This window comes from Anas acuta, chromosome 5, assembly GCF_963932015.1.
Source record: "Anas acuta chromosome 5, bAnaAcu1.1, whole genome shotgun sequence".
NCBI classification, from domain to species: domain Eukaryota; kingdom Metazoa; phylum Chordata; class Aves; order Anseriformes; family Anatidae; genus Anas; species Anas acuta.
Window position 1 is genome coordinate 44,009,492 of NC_088983.1, and position 20,436 is coordinate 44,029,927.

General features: G+C 34.6%; 1 protein-coding gene across 12 annotated transcripts in view; it reads right to left on the reverse strand.

Moving 5' to 3' along the window:
- Positions 1-20,436, reverse strand: part of HECTD1 (HECT domain E3 ubiquitin protein ligase 1) — a 61,872-nt gene that overhangs the window by 15,479 nt on the left and 25,957 nt on the right. For 3 of the 12 annotated variants that reach the window (XM_068684399.1, XM_068684404.1, XM_068684397.1), the window contains exons 11-28: positions 19,931-20,069; positions 19,540-19,710; positions 18,366-18,588; positions 18,233-18,277; positions 15,000-15,263; positions 14,793-14,869; positions 13,442-13,576; positions 13,049-13,210; positions 12,611-12,705; positions 12,317-12,422; positions 11,607-11,741; positions 11,388-11,527; positions 10,619-10,942; positions 9,992-10,158; positions 9,626-9,802; positions 6,016-6,852; positions 2,625-2,846; positions 781-914 (exon numbers count right to left, since the gene is read on the reverse strand). In XM_068684399.1, the coding sequence (XP_068540500.1) occupies positions 781-914; positions 2,625-2,846; positions 6,016-6,852; positions 9,626-9,802; positions 9,992-10,158; positions 10,619-10,942; positions 11,388-11,527; positions 11,607-11,741; positions 12,317-12,422; positions 12,611-12,705; positions 13,049-13,210; positions 13,442-13,576; positions 14,793-14,869; positions 15,000-15,263; positions 18,233-18,277; positions 18,366-18,588; positions 19,540-19,710; positions 19,931-20,069 (3,553 nt within the window). The remainder of the gene's footprint in view (positions 1-780; positions 915-2,624; positions 2,847-6,015; positions 6,853-9,625; positions 9,803-9,991; positions 10,159-10,618; positions 10,943-11,387; positions 11,528-11,606; positions 11,742-12,316; positions 12,423-12,610; positions 12,706-13,048; positions 13,211-13,441; positions 13,577-14,792; positions 14,870-14,999; positions 15,264-18,232; positions 18,278-18,365; positions 18,589-19,539; positions 19,711-19,930; positions 20,070-20,436) is intronic. The other 9 variants (XM_068684406.1, XM_068684405.1, XM_068684402.1 and 6 more) reach the window with 6 other exon arrangements.

Consider the following 20,436-nt stretch of genomic DNA (forward strand, 5'->3'; position numbering starts at 1 on the left):
GAGCCATCATTTTTGTCTGTCAAGTTTTTTCCAGGTTGCTTTTAAGATGTCAGTTCTGGCCCATAAAGTCTCAGGGCACGCTGATGTTTAAAAACCTTTTTCTCTGGTAGAAATGTTGAAGGTGGCACAATTAGTCAAACTTGGACACGAAAGGAGAGCTAACTGGGCAGTGCCTTATCTGGTGAGACCTTGCAATTTTATAGCACCAATTTGAACAGATCAGAAAATAGATTTGTTAATACTCAAAATATATGTTAGAATGGGGAAAAGACACAATGAATGATAATCTTCTAAAAGATGTGTTCTTCTTGCAGTTCCAGAGAAGTGTAACAGGATTTTAACTTTGGCATATCGTTTGAAGTCTTAATTGACAGATATTCGGAATTACAGTCACAGATTGGCTAAGGCTGGAAGACACCTCTAGAGGTCATGGGGTCCTACCTCCTGCTCAAGCAGGGACACCTAAAGCAAGTTTCCCAGGTCCATGTTCATCTACACGCTTTTGAAAAACTCAAAGGAGTGAGACTTCACTACCTCTCTGCACAACCTATTCCAGTGATCCGTCACCTCTACAGTAAATAAGTGCTTCCTGAAGCACTTCTCCAAACCAGTAGTCCTAAATCTAAAATGCATTTCTGTTTTAATTAGAATCATAAAATGGTCTGGGTTGGAAGGGACCTTAAAGGTCATCTAGTTAAGAATCCATAGTGCCAAAAAAAAAAAAGTGAATTTTAACACATCTGTTAGCATAGACAATTAAGTTAAATAGCTATACTGTACCATAACTTCCTCATATTCTTGATCTTCTTGGTTATCATCTTCATTTTCATCGTCTTCTTCATCTGGTTCAGGTAGATCCTCATCATCATCCAACTCTGCCAACAGAGTACTAGCTCGGCAGCTATCAAGAAAATCTATAATACATATATACACACACATTTATATATTTACATAGGAAAAAAAAGACATGGATCTCTTTTAAAGCCAATTTTTCAAAATTAAAAAACAGAAGCATTGAGAATAGTGAAAAAAACTCTCACAAACAAGAAAGAGAACTAAAAATAGTACTGATATAGTATATCTAATAAAAACAGCACATAATATTGCGTAATTAAGATTGACCAGCAAGTGATCAGTTCTTCATTTGTCAAACATGTTATGATTACATTTATGTTAAGTTTTGAAAGAACGCAAAAACTGGTACACAAATTAATATTGTCTGATTCTATATTTAACTATTTTAAAAGAAGGTTAGTGATCAAATTTTTGCTACAAGTATGCAGCTTAGACTTCAAATTGCAACGTAAGGGACGTTTAAAATATGTATGTAAGAGCAACATCTTTAAAGATTTAGTTGCAAATGAATTTCTGTAACAAAAAGGTGAAGCCAGTTATGAAGTTCAATTTCACCCACGTAGTACTAAGACTTAATCCCCACCCCTCACCCCCCAAAAAACAAAACAACAACAAAAAAAAAAACACAGCGAAGTTCACATTAATCCAAGATAGACTATGATAGAAATTAATTTTTGAAATTTTACATTTTTCTATACACACAGAAACTGTTTAAGCACCGTTTGAATTGTTGTCAAGACCCCAGTAGAAATTCTAGAGTAACTCACAAAACTATTTGTTCAGTTGTTTATATTTTAAGACTTGTCACCCAATCAAAATATCGTGGCACTTAAAAAAAATAAATGGACATGGCATATGGAGTTGGCTGATTACGATATGTACAAGTGGCTCAATTCCAATGCCCAGATAACAATTTTGAAAGACTTTATAAACAACAAAATATAGCACATCCAATCATTTAAAAAATAAATAAATAAATAATTCAAGTATTTCTTCTTTCAAGACTACCTCTCAATCCAGTTTGCCTCACATTAGGAAGTATTTTCCCATATCTAGTCCTGTTTTTTCTTGACTTCATTTCATCAACTTAATTCCTAGATATTATCACTCAGCCTAGTTAACTACAATCTTTCACAGCATTCATAACTCCCAAATAACTTCCATCTTTGTTTGTAACATAACTTCCACCATGTTTGTATCTAGCATATAGTGCCCACATAACTTTGCATTTTGTTCCCAAAATTCTCTTCTTCATGTCAATTTACTTGGTGTTCTTTGCAACTTGTTGCTACTACTATGGTCTTGAGATACCTGGAACCTCACATACAATTTTAAGTGTATAGTGTATCTAATGGTTGGTGGTTTTCAATCAAGGAGTACTACAAGGTACCTCAGACTGAGCATGTAGTATGCTCAATGAGGAAACGTTAATTTTAAGTAGAGGCTCGTATGTAAACTACATTAAAAATAAAATGATTTGATTAAGGAAAAGATCAAGCGCCCAAATAAACTATGCCATAAATAATCATCATGTGGGATAGAAATTGCTGAACTACAAGGACATAAAAACATAAGGAAAAATTACTTTGTTAACATTATTTTACTTGAGTGCTACTTCACAGAGCTAGGAACATATAAATAGTTTAATTTTCAAATACTTATCAGTAAATGAACTACTACATGAAAAGAAACAACAACAACAACAAAAAGGAAAAAATGAAAAATCATTAACGGGAAGTCTGCTTATGTTCATTTAAAATGAAACTTACCATATAAAGAATATTCTGCCTCCTGACCTGTATCGCTCTCACTAGATGTTGATGTTAGGCTAGTAGTTAGAGTATTACTAAGCGACTGACCAACAGATAAAACTGTAGTTGCTGTAGCTACATTGCTGCTGCTAGTAACACTGGATGTAGACATGGTCACTGTTGATGTGGTACCAGTTGTAGTCAGATTAGGAAAACTTTGGGCACCCATAAGAGGAGAAGCTATAGATAAAGATATGGTAAGATAAAATAAATGATTTGATGACTTGAAGAGCACAATTTACATGCACGAGTCCTGTGTTGAAAAATATATTTCCGGTTGAAAAATTATCTGAAGGGTTATTTTACAATAAAGATTTACAGACTAAAGGGGAAGGGATTCCCAGTGCGAAATTGCACACTACAATGCAGACGCCCACACCTGAGCATATTCCCTTGTGTACATTTAAAACAAAAGTATATTAAATATAAAATTAATTAAATTAAAATTTAATTAATTAATTAATTAAATATAAGTCCCCAACCCCCCACTGTAAATTTGAAATTACTTCATTTCAACATCTGAAAAGTATTTTTGATATGTTACTCCAATACTGTGGCTGTCTTTAAGCTTAAAATTTAGTTTAACCTCTAACATAAATATAATTAAAATTAAACAAGGAAAACAACATAACCATATATAAACAAATTAAAAACAGAACATAAGACAATTTTGAAACCTTTTCTGCATTTTCCTTAAAGTTCTTAAAGCAACTCCTACTTGCTATCTTTCACATAACTAGTAGTGCACACAGTCATGATGTACTGGCAGTACTGTGAAAAACAAAATTTAATAACCTAAATTGGATGACTTATATGAAGTAATTTTCAGAATAAGCTAGTGACAACTGCGAGGTTACCTTACTGAACATTCAAATAGAACACAGAAAATGCATTCTAGTCAACAACTGAAACAAAACTGAATTCCTTGTAAACTCAATGGAAAGAATTTCAGGTCCTGTACCTATCTGAAACTGTACAAATTAAGCCTATATACGATTAATTACACATTTACACCCCAATGTTACAAACATTTTGTCACAAACTTATCTTCAAACACAGACGGTTAATCACATGTTTGCATATGAAAATTTGAGGGGTCATCTATACTTAAATTTAATCATTATATTTTTCAATCTACTTTTTCTAAAATTTATCAAATGAGAGTTTTACAGTTTTAAAAGTAAACATTTTCATTATTACAGCTTATATAACCTGATGTATTGTTTTTTTTAAAAAATAATATAAAAATAAAATACAAGTCTGAATGTCATACTACTGGTGTCTGCAAGGATTACTACCCTTGCAGGAGGACACAGCACAAAACAGAACCGTTCCCCTGAGTGCATTTGGTAACTTTTTGAGAAAAATAGATGCCACTGTTCTGGTTTTGCATTTGTGTGTCAGATACTGTTGTTGTCATTTTGATATTTTTCCCCCACCCCCACTAGGAACTTAAATATATAAATAGAAATACCAAAATGCAGACTAAAATCCACGAAGGAGTTCTAGTCAGGTATAATACTTGTTTTTTTGTTGTTTTTTTTTTTTTCTCTGCAGGGGAGAAGAGAGTGAAATTTAATTAGTTAGTATGCCATATGCCCATCTCTATAAAAGAGAACGTGTGGAACATTTCCAATCCAAAGGGACTTTCTTTGTTGTTTAAGAATTTAATAATCACATGCTCAATACACATATCTTCCACCCACTTTAATAACAGTAAACTCTCTGCTCTTATACTAAAGAGACACAGAAAAAGCCATCGGTGTAAGTGTTTCATTTGCTCAGATCTCAAGAACAAACAGAAGCTGGCTACCTTAGACACCATATAAATCCTGCCAAATACTGGTGTTTTCAATGTAACCACTAGAGCAAGTCCAAAGAGACTTAAATCACTACTCATGATTTCAGACAGGTTGTTTTTTCTTTGTTTGCTTTTTGCTTATTTTTTGTTGTGAAAACCTTTGGTTAAAACAACAATGTACTGCCCTAATTTGGGTGAGATCGCTCAAATTTAGAATCTAATCTCTTTTTGGGACACAAATCCTCACAGTTTCTTTTTGTGTAAAATTAGAATTCCCACATATGGGATAAAGTTAAACACAACAAATACAAATTTTTAATTTATTTCCTATTTTAATGCTGTATGATTTCAAACATGCTTGAAATACTGCAAATACGCTGGTAAAGTATCCCATATTCTTCAAAGACTCCCCCTCTCCCCAACACAAAGCTACTTCAGAACTAGAGGCACTGAGTATCTGTCTAATGGGATCAATTACTGGAAATCTTCTGTTTGGTATTTTATTTACATTAAAAAATATATACCCCCATCAAAAAAAAAAAAAAAAAGAAAATGCCCACTAGGATCATTTAAAAAACTGCAAAAAGCAAACAACACACCTTCAAGTTAAAAGTACACAAGTCTTAGAAAAACATAAAAGCTTAACAGAAAAACTGTTTCCTTCTGGTGTATTAGGGTAATTTTACTTTTTCTAACTTGTCTACCTCATGAAGTACTGAGCTCCAAGCACTGAACTACACGCCTAACAGAAAGCTGGTTGAGCAACATCTCAGATGGGAGTGTTCTGAAAATTCGTTAAGAGCAAACTCACAACAAGCAGGTTTATAGCTTACCTGCTAATACCTTGATCCCACATATAATCCAAGAACACACAAAGGTTGAAGCATGTACATAATCCCACTTAAAACAATGTTAGCTACAAACTTCCATAAAATTAGCATGCCTAAATGACTTGCTAAACCTAAAGCTTAATGACAACGTCATTGGAAAACATACACAGAACTGGGTTACTCAGCCTGCTAGAATACAGGGAAATGTTAAAATGTCACCATACTGCAGTTTACTTTTTCTTTCTACTCTGCTCTTACCTCCTAAAGCTCAGACAGAGAATTTGCAGTATGAACAATATGCATTTCCCAAGCAAAGCAAGAACATATCAGAAGCAGGCAGACAGAAAGTAAGTGTGCGAATTCTGCACAGAACAGATCAGAGAGCAAGAGTATCCCACCTTAGCTGCCGTTCCTAGTCTTCAATCCTTTCAAATTAAACTATACTCTCTTTCTTCCTAAGCACATAATAAACATCAAATCTACATCATTTCCATTTGATGGGTACCACAGTGTAATCTGACATCAAAGGGGCATGTAATGCTTCATAGCTTCCATGAACTCTGTGAGCTGTTCACCAGTTCTGTAAGTGCCCATAAAAGCAAGGCTGCTCTAAGAGCATTGCTCTGTTAGGCCAACAAAAGCCAAACTTCTTTAAGTCTAAAGAAAATCAAAGAAATAACAAAAATTTCAACTAAAAATAAATACAGCTTTTACTTACTTGCAGTACTCATGACATTTCTTCCCAAAGTGTTAGTATTGTTATCACTGCTACTTCGGCTTAAATTCATGTTGTTGGTGGCATTGGTACGTGCTATGGTTGCCACTCTTCGTACAAAAGACTCCAGACTTGAAGTTTCTCGAGATGATAAGTTAGGAACACTTGCGCTGGAGCTCATCGGTGCCCCAGCAGCCAACAAGGAACTGACTGAAAGTCTGTTACTCGCTGAAGAGCTTAGAGGTCGTTGGGAAGCTGCTTCTTTATTAGTCAGTTCGGAAACGGAACTAACATCAGGAGAGCTGACACTAACAATTCCCATGGATATAGCACTGGACTCCCCAGGAGTACGTATTGAATTATCAGGACCTAACTTCCTTTCTGCATTTTCATTTCCCATGTCCGCTGTTAAGGTGCTGGTGCTTGCACTGGAAGATGACCCTACTTCAGCCTGAGGCACGTTATCAGCGGAAGACAGAACAACAATTGGTTCATGGACGTCAGTGCCTGAAACTATATTCTGCTCCATTACACTTTCTGATCTCCGCTCCATTTTGGTCGAACCCAAGCTGATGTCGCTGCTACTGGCCACGCTACACACAGAACTGCTGCTTCCTTTTCTACTTGAGGAGCCTGCAGCAGCAGTCGTCTTGTCTGGACAGTTGTTTTTCACCAAGCTGCTCCATGACTGCGTTGTGCCTGAAACAGTGGATGAAACAGGTTTGGGTGATGCCGCTGAATCAGGGTCGTACCCTGGTGCAAGCTTGAGGTCAAACTTTCCTTCTGCGCCCATACGGTAAGAGTTAGAGCCACCAGCATCCCAGGTGACATCAATCCAGCCTGGAAAGGGACAGGAGTTTGTGAGATCCAGCAGAAAGCAGACAGGAGCGTGTCAGACAGTAGCTCCACAATGTGGGATCAGCTTCTCATAAGGGCTGCGTGTCCGAATTAACAAAATCAGTAAGTAACTCCTAATGCCAATTCAGGAGTCTTTAAACAGTTTGGTAATGTAGAAGTGCTGTTAAAATTATGGCAGCAAGTACAGTCAGCTTCTACCTTCAGAGTCCCCAAATCCAGCCAAAAGCCAAGTTTGCTTCAGGAACGAACCTGACCTACTAGGATCTCTCCAAAAGTTATGATGATTCTCTAAACATCCGAAATGTGTATTACAACATATCATCATAACTTCATTAATACCTGACAAGAAGCTACAATTCCTCTATGGACATTCTATGTTTTAATCTGTTCAATGCTTGTAAATGGGCATATCTACCCTACAGAACACATTTTATGAATTTCAGTTTGGGATTATTTTTGTCCTATATAGTGCAAGAATGAGTGTACTGATACTCAGCTTTTTGTTTCAATAATTTACACAGACTCAAACATTACTTATTCGCAGGAAAAGTCTTACAAGTAAGGACTACTTCATGTAAGATTTCAGTGTCAAAACAAGAATATGTTGCATGGAAATTTGAAGTGTTATACTAGGATCAGAACAGCACTGAAAAAAAAAGATGCTACTCATCTTTAATTTCTTTATTAAAATATGTTCCAATATTTTTAAGTTAAATGTAATAAACCTGCAATAATGAGGATAACATGCAAAATTTAGCAAACTAGGATAGAAATGGGGACAAAAAATATTAATGCTTGTCTGATATTTTTGCTAGTCTGATATACCACAGAGTCATCTTAAAAGCTTCTTTCTAGTTTTTCTTATTGCATGTTAACTGTACCAAATTTTGTGTCACTATTTCAATCGATACACATTTTCTTTAAAAACAAAATCCCTAAAGCTCAGTCAGCTCCTGAAACCTCTGACAAAAATTCAAAACAAGATGTCAGGTCCAGAGGCCCATACACGTTTTTCTTTAACAAAACAGAATGGAGCTCATTTGAAGTAAAATAGATACGTTTTTAGCACTGTCAGGTGCACTTTTACCTTATAACTATCCAAAAGTCATCACTTTAGACTGAAACAGAAGATCACAGGCAATTTTCTGTTTAGAAATATCACTCTGGAGGAAGAGCATTTTAGAACTCATAAAGTTTTCAGTAGACATCTCATCCCCACATGAGGGGGCTGATATCATGTTATTATGGTATGATTTTACTCCATCTTCATGAGTTTTATCTGAATAGCTTCATGCCACTAAACCTCTGAAAAGTGATGCAAGTCTGAATTTTTACCTTTCCACATTTTATTTGACTTTCTGATTGGACACGAAAAAGAAAGAGGTAAACTCCATACAGAAACAGTATGATTTTTACCCTTTCAGTATCTGGACCAAAAAAGAAAGAGGTACACTCCATACAGAAACAGTATGATTTTTACCCTTTCAGTATCTGGACAGGGTGTTTTGAAAAAGCAGAATTAAATTACTGTTCTTGTTTTGTATAGTTCCTTCAACTACAATGTTAATTACAAACAGTTCAAAGCTTGTACAATTTTGTAAATATACATTATGTACTTGGAGTCTTGATGCTGCATTGTTGTGGCCCCGAAACAACACAAGATGTGTTTAAGCTTTTGAATAGCCACAGAAAAGCCAATGGGATACCATTTTCTATTTTCAAGACAACTGTGGCAGGAGTAAGAGTCTACTGATCACTTATCACACTTTGTAGTCATCACTTGACACACGAACCTCAATTTTACCTTTACTTAATAGGAAAAGTTTACTGGAATATAGGAACAAAAACACTGATTTAATAGACTACTCACCAATAATACTTAACGTCTTAAAAGTGAGAGTGTATCTATGGATACTCTTGCATCTGGTAAGAACAATACATAGAGATGATGGGACAATTCCCTACAAGCTATACTGAATGGCTTAAAAAAGATGAAAAGTTGCAAGACATTTTAGATCATCATACTTTGGATGTTTCTCCCTTTTTAAGAGCCAAGAACTAATAATCTGGCTAGGAGTGACTGAAGAAGCTTCAGAAACAAAGCCAATCTTATGTACACCTAAATAGGGGTGGGCAGCAGAGGCAACTGGGAAAGCATGTTCAGCTAACAAGATTATCAGCTATTCTGGAGCTTCTTCAATACCTCAGCCTCCTGAGCACTGAATTCCGTGGCTGCTGCTGGTTTTGATTTTGCTCCCTAAGTCATATTACTTTTCACTGTTTTTAAAATAGCAACTTGATCCCAATGAAGCTAGCGAGGTAGGAAAGGTACAGGATACAACAAAAGTCAAGAAAAATATTGCAAATGCTAAGCTAGAAGAAATGAAGAATGTAATTATAGATGTTGCAGGCCCAAAGCTTAATTAATCAGTTTGCATCAACCAGCCTGGAATATTTTTAATTCTTCATAATGAATGTCAAAATAACAATTTGGTATTTTAATTAAGCAAAGCTCGGAAAATGTTTTATTTACAACAAGATTTTTTTTTCCATGCATTGAAATGGAATTTCACAAATGGACCACAATGATTACAGTATTTGAGTTCCTTCTCTCCAAGATACTGAAATTTCTATCAACTTCTTCTAGAAACTACAGAAGGAATAGTGTAATACGACCAATTTCACATTTAGATTGAAATAAAACATAAAATACTCATACTATAGAGTTTTTCAAATTCAGGCAATTTGTGCTCACCATTATGCAATTCTCCTGTAACAGTGCCTTCACCCTGTGGGCTTCCATCCTGGTCTCTCCATTTCCAATCAATTCCTCTGATTACACGAGCTCCTGGAACCATGTATTTCAAAACCTGAGAACGGACCAGACGTCGCTGTCTTCGCAGATTGGCTTCAGCTTCTTTAGCAGCTTTTCCTACAAGAAATTTAAATTCAAATTGGAAGACTGAAAAATGCAGCAATATTGATTAGGGAATAAATCTGAGCTTGTTTTTAAGCAAGCTCCAAGGCAAAAGTCAACATGTTTTTTCCACACTCATTTTTATAGGACACGTTTGTTAGGATTTTAAGAGAACAAGCAGGACATACACATTCTTTTTCTTACCCAACTGATCTTCACATACTCCATTCACAGTGCCATAAAGTTCAAATCCAGACAGGGAGAGGTAGTGTGTTTGCCCACTGGCATTCTTTCCCATCTGTTTTATTCGAACATGTCTCCAACCTTGTTTCTCATCCTTTGGAGGATCTAAAGGCCATGTTGCTGTAGACCTTCAAATTTGTTTCAAAGAGGTATCGTTGGGGAGAAGAGGAGAGAGAAAAAAAAACACAAACAAAACACACAAAACCAGAACACTTTAGTACCAAAACCAAACCATGACAGCAATCATTTATGGTTAAAACCAGAAAACTGCCAAGAACATGAGAAATACAAAACCTAGCAACATTAGAGACAAATTCTGTATGAGTGTTGGTGTTACTATTATCTCCAAAAAAAATAAAAATAAAATGCAAATTTAAGATGATAGAAAATCACAATTATTATTACGTGAACCAAAAAGAGAACTTATGAATCACTTATTTTCCAGTCCACCCTTAATCATCTGCGCCACCTACCCCTTTTTTACATAATTATTTATTATAGCTATGGCATACGTTAAGGTAGTCTACAGCCAAGTATATATTCAACTTAGCTCAATTTTATGAAAGCTGGTAAAATACACTGACATACCCTGGTTCGTTGAGACTACAGTCATCAACATGAGTATACAAAGTAGTCCAGTTCTGTCCATCCTTAGATACCTGGAAAACCCAATTTCTGAGAGCAGATCGTCCATAACCTCGAGCATGGCGTAATGTGTAAGCTGATGGTATAACCCAAAGGCCAAGATCTATGGCAAACCAAGCATTCTTATCATCATTAGTATGACAATTGAGAGCTGAACTGTCACGGCTTAGGATGTCTTCTAAACGGCCATAAGGCAGATTTCTTCCTTCTGAGGATGTAACCACTACTAACCCATAGGCTGCTGGATTTACCCACTCATATGCAGTTCTATTAAAAAGAGAAATGTACTGTTCAATTATTACTTACATTAAAAAACAGATATCAGTAACATTTGACAATTTACTGCAAGTTATTGATTACAGCTGAGTTTATTACAAACTGGAGCAGTTAATATCATTTGAGATAATTAGATAACTTTATAGACATTCCAAAAATGTTACTTCACTACAGCAGTTAACAAAAGACCCAACCCTTCCCATCCCTTCATTTCTTCAGCAAGAATACAAACAAATTCTCAATCCAACTTCAGAGATTCGTATTTTTGTATTAGTTAAGCAGAGCAAAAAAGATATAATTCTATTGATAACCAGTAAAAGCAAACTCCCATTCTTAAAAAAAACAACAGACTTCATTGTGAATTTTCATTTTTTTCCCCTCTGCATATAGTTTACTAAATTTTAATTCAAAATATTTAGCTTTGAAAAAAACTCACTTGGCATTTGTCCCAATCCAGTAAATAATTCCATTTTCATCAAAATCGTGTTGATGCCTGAATACAAATGTTTGGCCTTCACGTAGTTTTCGTACAAAAACAAATGAAGCCCTATCAAAGTCGTACCATTGCTTTGCTACCTACACATGAATGAAGAAAAAATATTAGTGATACAGAATGCAACCTTTCCTCGTGAACCGCACATGGTATGTTGCTCACCATTTTCAGGAGATACTGTTCTAGAGATTCAACAGTTGCCAACGGCTCCATCTTTAGCATTCGGCCAGTTCGATCTATTAATGATGTCTCCCCTGAAGCACGTTCCAAACGAAACCTCAACCGTCTTGTCAGTATCTGAAAGAGTACCTAAATGTTAATATTGGCTTTTCTGTTTACATTTTGTAGATTAAGAAAAGCAATGCTTCACTAAAACAGTTTCAGCTCCTCATAAATTTTTGTGTGCAATTTAAACAAGCACTATATTCTAACTTAAGGCTTTTAAACTGTTCCCTTATTGCTCCATTTTTTCAGCTAACTCAACAATTCTTTGGTGACAATCAACATAAATCAGTTACACATTCAAGTGAATACTTTCATATTTCATGTTTTTAGAGCTTTTATTTCTTTTTTTTTTTTTTTGTATTTTTACTAAGAGCTATAATAATAATAAACGGGCTCAATATCCAATGGCAGCAGTGTTTTTGCAACTTCCTGCAACCATCTTCTGATATTTAACATCAAAATAAAAAACACAAACATTCAGGTTAGGTATTAGAAGAAATAAATGACAAAAAGTTTGTTCTTTAGCTAATTCTATCCAATTTACAAGAATGCATTTCATGTAGATTTAACACGTGTAACTTTTCCTGAAATTCATACAAAACATTTGGTTGTTTATCACCGAGTATTACATACTGTTATCACTGTACCTGAAGATTATACGTAGATCCTGGTGTATCATACAAGTGGAGAGGTAGACGTTCAATAGATTCTAACACTGCTATCAATTTTCGAATTAATGCAACTGCTGGACGACTGCAAAAGTGAACAGTCACTATGTTACCACACAAGGAGGAATAAACAAAATCTACAGTATCTCAGAGAATACTACCCAGCTATAGTAAAAAGCCTACCATGTTAAGAATGTTCCTTTGTCTTTTTGTTTTGTTTTGTTTTTAAACATACATTACCACATCACAAACATAGGTATTTTTTAAACCTACCTCTCATCATCTTCATTTTCACTGAATGCTGTTTTGAAAACATTTATTCTCTCTACTAATTGACTACAGTCTTGTTTCACATCTAAATCGATGTTCTAAGAAGAAAAAAAAAATATATACATTACTTCTGATACAGCACAGCATATTCATTTTTTACATTGGCAAAAGTATCTGTTTGGGCTCACTGAATTTGCTATTTAAAGTCTTTATATCAAAAGCTACATTATATCAGCCATTATAACTGACCAGACTTTTAATATCATATTTGAATTAAAATAATTTATTGTGATAGTATATATTCAATGGGTCAGATCACTTACTGTTGCAAGTCTGTCTAGTTTTCAAGACAGAAAAAAGCCACATCTGTAATATTTATTTATTTTTAATTAAGACTTATGCCTTCATTTTCTTTCAAAAGTTTTTCTTTAGGAGACTTACATTCTGTAAACTCACATTATTTAAAACTGTAAGCAATGATTGAACTAAGCCACTACTGCACATTTCATACGGAGAAATAGTATTCTCATCCTTCAAAAGTACAATTAAGTTTTCCAAAGCAGTCTTCATTAAATCTCTCCAAGTGTTTTCTCCTTCAATACACTGAAAGACAAAAAGACAATTATGATGAAACAAGCTAATAATAGTATCTTTCAAATGAACACCTGAAAAAAGTGTCCCAGTGAAGCATGTAACTAGCAACTGTATGCATAAAAAAACCTCACAGTTCAGACAGATATATTGTGACTATTTTACATGACATAGCACAGTCTGAATATTGCTACATGATTTCCACTGACATCATATGCTTTAAATTACAGGAGGTACACTTACCTGTCTGTTTGTATGAAGTTCCCATGCAGACTCTAACTGTGTTGCTATGTTCCTCAGTGTTACAACTACTCCTCGAGGCATGCTTTCAACAGCTTTAAAATGATCATCGTATAAATCTCTTGCCATAGTGCGTACCTACAAAAGGATTTTCATAATCACAAGTCATATGTTACTGTAATATGAGACCACTATTACTACTATTTAAGACTCTAGACAATTGGTTTTCTTTTTTGTTTGTGTTTTTAAAAGTCCAGGGCAGACAAAAATAGGTAAGAACAGAAACCTATCATACAACGTACATCATAAGATGCGCAAAGGCTAAATATGAAGCAAAGATGAAAGGTTAAAAGCAGAGAGGAAAATAAAAGGGAATAAACAATCTTACACAAATTTACAGAAACTAAGCTGACCATCATACATTAAGTTATAGTGCAAAGGTAGCAGAAAAGAGAGTTCTCAGTCTACAAATCTTCAGTACTGTATAAGTGTTCTGGTAATATTTTAGAGGTAAGAGTAATCATTTTTTAAAAATATGGTTTATGAAAGCTATTTGCATTCCCTAAACCAAATCCCATTAAGTCATCTTTAAGTGACCTTATTCTGAAAACTTTTTTATGATGCCGTTGCACATGGACCTAAGCAAGGTAAGGTCTGTACATGAAAGACAGAAGAATAAAAATGCATTCTTTTCAGATGCTTAAATGCACGAGACCTGAATGTTACTGTTACAATAGCAACAACTAAGATATTTTATTTATTCCTAGAGCAGCAAGTTTAATATTCATAATGTACGACTAAAACACAGATGTTATTTACATGGGTATGACCTACTCATGACATTTCTAACAACGATTACCAAAGTATTAGAAACATTCAAACCAACTACAAAGCTTCCATCAATTCAAAATGATAACTAGAACAGGTTATGAATGAATTATGAATTATGTATGCCAGTAACTTAGGACAGGGTTCACCAAAGACAGGTATGTTGATCATTATGCCTTTTCTTTCTTTGCATTAAAAAAAAAAACAACAAAAAAAAACAACTGGTATCTACTGGATTACACAAACATATGCCAGTAAGAAGGATTGGATTTTCTTCTGTTTTTAAAAGAAAATCTGTTTTCATTTAAAAGAGCATGGAGTCTAAGACTTCAGGACAAAACCACCCGCCTTAGAAGTGCTTTGTTTTAAGTCAGGTTTTCCCCTTTAAACTTGGCATTAAATTGCATGCAGCTGAAATTAGAGAAGATCTTAATCCTCTAAAAGGAAATTTTATCACATATGCAAGTTGATAAATAAAACAAGCTATATTAAACTCTAAGTATAAAATTCACACATGCTCACCAACCTTCTGCTTTGTCTTCTCCAGTTTAGATTTTAGCTTTCTTCCTCTCTTACCAGTCCAGCCAGTCACAAATTCTGACCCTGCAATGTATTTTATTTTATTTTTTTTTAGACAAGTCAGAATTTCCCACAAGTATGAAAACCAACAAACCAAAACCTATCTTATCTACACTTACTCCTACCTGTTCATTACACATACCTACATACTTACCCAAAGAGGTTTCAGCTGTAAACGAATGCTTTGTTCCTCTGTTTGACTCAAACACAAAGCCTGGGAGATCTTCTTTCAGTATTGTAGCTTGCTGACCATCAGAATTGTGGATAGCAATTTCTCCTTCTTTCAGACAGGTGAGTGACCAGTTTCCCACAGTAAGTTTAGTTGGCCCTGGTGCTGACAAAATTGGCTGACTTGTGGTAGATGGTTTTACTTGGCTTCTCGCTCTTTGCAACTTCTCAAGGAATTCACTCCTACTTTCTATTTAAAAACAAACATACATATTTTTTTCTAACAATTGATTTCACCATCGCGTATCTCAAGCAATGTTTTTTTTTTTGCATGAGCAAAACAACTGAGTACATTCAATGCAAAATTAAGTCTGAAATTAAGGGTTTTTAAGTACCCTGAACTTCTTCCCAGTCTATGTACTCCAACAGTGATTTACTCCACAATCTCATCAATATGGACTATGGAACTCTTCCTAAATGATGCTACTGAAAGATGTGTTAATTCATTTTCACAGTTATAATAGATCAAAGAAATCAATGACAAACCTTCAAATTTGTAAAAACAAGTTCTCATTATTGCCAGCATGAACTACTTGTGTTTTAGAAATAGTAAATTAAATGAATTCTCCAACAGGAAAACAGCAATCAAATTCAGTTTACAGCAGGTGAGGAAAAGATGATTAAGCCATATTACAAAATGGGAAAAAAAATCACAGAACTTTAGAGTATCGTGATCAGTATGTGGTAAAAGGAATTTGATTAGTGACAGATTAACTGTCACTAAGGCAACAGAAAATAATATTTTAAGTTATATTAAAACTTTCATTCGTCTTTTTTGCAGAACTTTTGCATTCACCTCAGAGAAAGTTAGAAAGCCACATTTATGTAACTTACCAGTTACATTATGCTAAATCAGGTTATAATATAGATGCTTGTATTCCTTTTTTAGAAATTACAAAATTTTTCAAGACATGTATATCTGAGAGAAACATGAAATAAATCTAATGGCACCACAAAATATTTATATGGAGACATCACTTAATAGATGATAAACAGGCTCACATCCTACATTTTGGATACGTAGGTAATCTACCTTTAAACTATTCTAAACAACTCAATTTCAATTAAATTATTTTTTAAATACTGTAGTAATTACAAGACTACATGCTACATTCAAGCTACTATTTAAGATTATTCCAGAATATTTAATGAGTTTGTATTTTAGAAAAATCTTTATAGGTTATTGATTTTTTAATTTTGTCTCAACTTTAAGGATAAAAATTGATACTGATTTTATTAATATAACATCTGTAGTCTGTGAACTTGCAAAATTGCTGTTTTCTTTTTGCTGCAATGTCTTACACTCTAGGTTTTTTAAGTCTGTCAGCTTAACTACTATACAATACTAAAAAAAAACAAACAAAACAACACTTTCCATATGCAAAGTAAATATGCACTACCGAGGCATAACATTCTTTATGGTTTAAAAAAATCACAGAAGCCAGGGAGATTTGTAAAAAAATTATTGAAAATTTGTATGAGAAATGAAAATTCTGTTAACGAATCACTTCCAAATTTCCATAATTACATTTTTTACCTATTTATTATGCAACACATTGCACTGAAAGTGCAATAATTTAACATGGTTGGAAACAATTTCAGGCTCCCTTAGACAGAATTTTGAAACTCACATAAAGAATTACCATTGAATTTCAATTTTTGCATTGAATTTTTTTTATCCCTAAGATTTCAAACAAACAAGTATTAAGCTAATGAGGAGATGGGTGAGGACAGACCTTCAATGTTCAAAGTATATATATGTCCCCACATCCCCTCCAGCCTTCATCATGCAATACACACCAACAAACTCCATTAGTCAACCCTCTATATTCTTGCCAGTCATGAAGTTACTAAAAAGTATACCATGAGATTAATCAGCAATGATTTAAGACAGCAGAACATATAGTATAGTTCAGGACTTAAAAACAAAGATACTATTCTGAATCTATCCGTGTAGTATTTTTAGTTAAGTATTAACAAATACCAGTTTCATATCTCAAGTGAAAGAGAGGCTGCTGCACATGCTTAAGAGCTAGCTAATGGTTAAACTTCAGGCAAACTACATTGCAATGTCAGCATTCTTAGTAGATGTCTGTTTGACAAAAAAAAAAAAATTAAAAGCCTGATTTAATCCAGTTTAGCACCCTCCCTTCCATAATATCCATGGTAGATCCCAAGTTTTTTTGGGAAGGTATCTATTTGGTCATATATACAAAAAATACATAGGAAGAGAAACATTAACCTAAATCAATAATCTGACTAATCTTCACACCAAATTCATCTGAGTAGTCCCATTCAACTCATCTTCTACAAAAACAGGAAGAACTCATCCCATCATATGGGAGGAAGCAAGCAGAATTGGCTTTCAAGGGCCATGATGATCTAACCACATGGATTTCCTTAAAATTACATTGTATGATAAACAAGTATATCAACACAGAAACTGTTTGCCTTGCTTAAAGAATGCAAGAATACACTTTTGGGGGAAAAAAAAAGAAAAAAAATTCCAAAGTGGCTTCCAATTGTGTTACAATCCAAAAACACACCATACCACAATTCGTCTTCATGCTTCAAAATTCACAAATAATGTCATTAGCACTTCATTTCTATCCTGAATCATAATATGTTCTGTTATTTCACTCAATGGCTTGTTGAAAACAAAAATATTGCAAAGCGTTTTATGCCTGCTGGTTCATAAATGTATGAACTGTTGCAAAAAAGATGAAACGATAAAGGAGGGTTGTTTCTGCACCCAGAACAAGTTGTGTATTCTGCACAGAAATTTAAAAAACAAACACAAAAACTGTACACTACCAGTGCATGAGGTCCGTTCCCCTATCCTCCCTCCAACAAACAATTAAGACACTGTAATTTGTTTCCCAGTCTTGATGAGAAACTTTCCATTACTTTGTCTTCAAACACATGCAACTTCATTCTGCTAGCTAGAAGCAAACAACAAATCGCCATTTCAACCTGCTTTTCCTGAGACGGCCACTACAAAGTGCTTTTAATGACGGGGGTGAAAAAATTAGGTATGCATGGAGAAGAGTCAAAACAAAACAAAGTTAATACACTTTCACTGGCAAGATGTTTACTTAACACAATTCACCCAAGTTATAGTCACATGCTATCTGATGAAAAGCATCACAATTAACTGACCACCTTCCACCTGTTTACATCCTTTACTATTTAGTAAGCCAATTCCTGCAAAACAAAATAGCTCCAATCAAATTATATAAACAAACAGCAGTCTCAAAAATTAACTTGGATTTTTACTGAGAAGAAATACTACCTGAACTATCAGATCCTCCTTCGGGGCTTCCGCTGGAATACATTGTGGCCAGTTTCCCATCCAAGATAAATCTGAACCATCCATTACTACCATTAGACAGCTCCAGGGCTGCAGCATCACTCCATATATACAGGCAGTCCCTGCCCCTAATGATTGACCAGTCTCTCCAGTGATATGGTTTACCCTGTTGAAGTTCTTTAGCATCCTCCTGTGGTTCATCCTCCTGTAATAAAATTATATTTAATCACAAAACACACACACACAAAAACAACACATAAAACCAAAACAGAACATACGAATCTTGAAAAGTATTGAAGCAGAAAATAAATTACTCAAGCCAAAAAGGTATAGGAACTAAGCTTTTCTGTCTGTAAAATCCATCTTTGAAAGTATTCATTAACAGAATAAGATACTTTGAAAAGATTTCTTTTCAAGTAGATTTACTCCATAACAACAGCCTACTGACAGGGATATATATCCCACCTCTCTTCAAAACTCATATTGTGAGAACAGAATTGTTAAGGCTGGAAGAGACCTCTAGAAGTCATCTTGTTCAACTCCCTTGCCACCTAGGACCAGTTGTCCAAAACCATGTTCAGACAGCTCTTAAATACCTAAGCAAACACTAAAAAAAAAACACACAAAGCAAACCAAAAACTTAGGGCATAACTACAAATCTTAATTAAATGGATAAGAAAATTATCTGAGCTGTCCATAACTTACTGTTGGAAATAAGCAAATAACTTCAATGCGCCCTTAAGCTTTTCATCACACAGAAAATTATTTTTGTTTTTATGTTTTCATTAAAATCCATAACAAGGCTTAAAACCACCTGCAATTACTTGATACATGCACATTGAAAGAGATGCACTGCATTCAGAAAGGATTAATTTCGTTTAGTACTCATGTTCAAACTACAAGACAAATACAGCAGTCAAGGGGTTTTGACACAAAGTAAATACAAATAGGAAAACTCAACAGATAAGGTGCTAATGGGATAATAAGTTACAAAACAATAATGACAACAATAAAAACAATTAAACAAGTGCATACAATAAGCATTAAATTAATAACCTATCTAGCTACCTTCCCCTGGACATTTTCATAATATAAACAATTACATTACAAATGCTGGTTTTACAAGAACAAATAAAGTTAGCAATTCTGCACTTACTTTCTCAGGTTTAGATTCCTCTTCATTCTCATCATCAGATGAAGGTCCCGCCAAAGTTGACACTTTACTAATTACACCAAGTCTAGCCAATTGGTCTAGAAAAAGATCACCACCTTTATCCACCAAATCCCTTATGATTTGCAGGGCTAGCAAATGGCCATCATCATCGTCCTGTCATAAAATGGGATAGAAAGGAAACAGTGAGATCTCTACTTAGAAATATCTTGACATGCTGAACATCATAGCCAGTTACAGATGGATGCCATAAACAACACTTTAAGGTTAGCTGTTAATAAGCATGTGGAGTCAATAAGTCAATAAGTATAATCCCATTTTTACAGTGGTTTCACTAGGACCAAAAAAAAAAAAAGAAAAAGTTTTTTCTTCCTACCTCTTGATCAAGAACTGTAGCTGTTATTTCAACCAGTATTGTGGGCAGATTGTGGCCAGCATCAGAGTCACAAACCTCCTTCAGTAGTGCCTCAGAACAAAAATGTATCATTTTTCTTATGAGAGCAAGACTTGCTTTCCTTTAAAACAGACCACAGGAAAAGGTTCTTAACAAGTAGTAAGCAAACGGTAATCAAAGCAACAAAGAAGTTCAAGATAAAAATAGCTTTTGCACTACATTTATGCATGCTTACAGAAATAATTTTTTGAAATGAATTCCAGTTCTGGTTGCCAGATAGTAAATCTCAGATTAATTCCAAGAATCCACCTACAGATTTGTTAGATTCTACAGCACCATGACAGTCTAATGTATTTTTGTCTCCTTCACCCTTCCCCAGTCAAACCAATTCCACATTCTCTCTTTATCCATACTTAGTGATGGCAATTCACTTCTGCACACTTCATCTGCCTCCCAGGTACCATCTCAGCCTTACATCTGTTGCATAC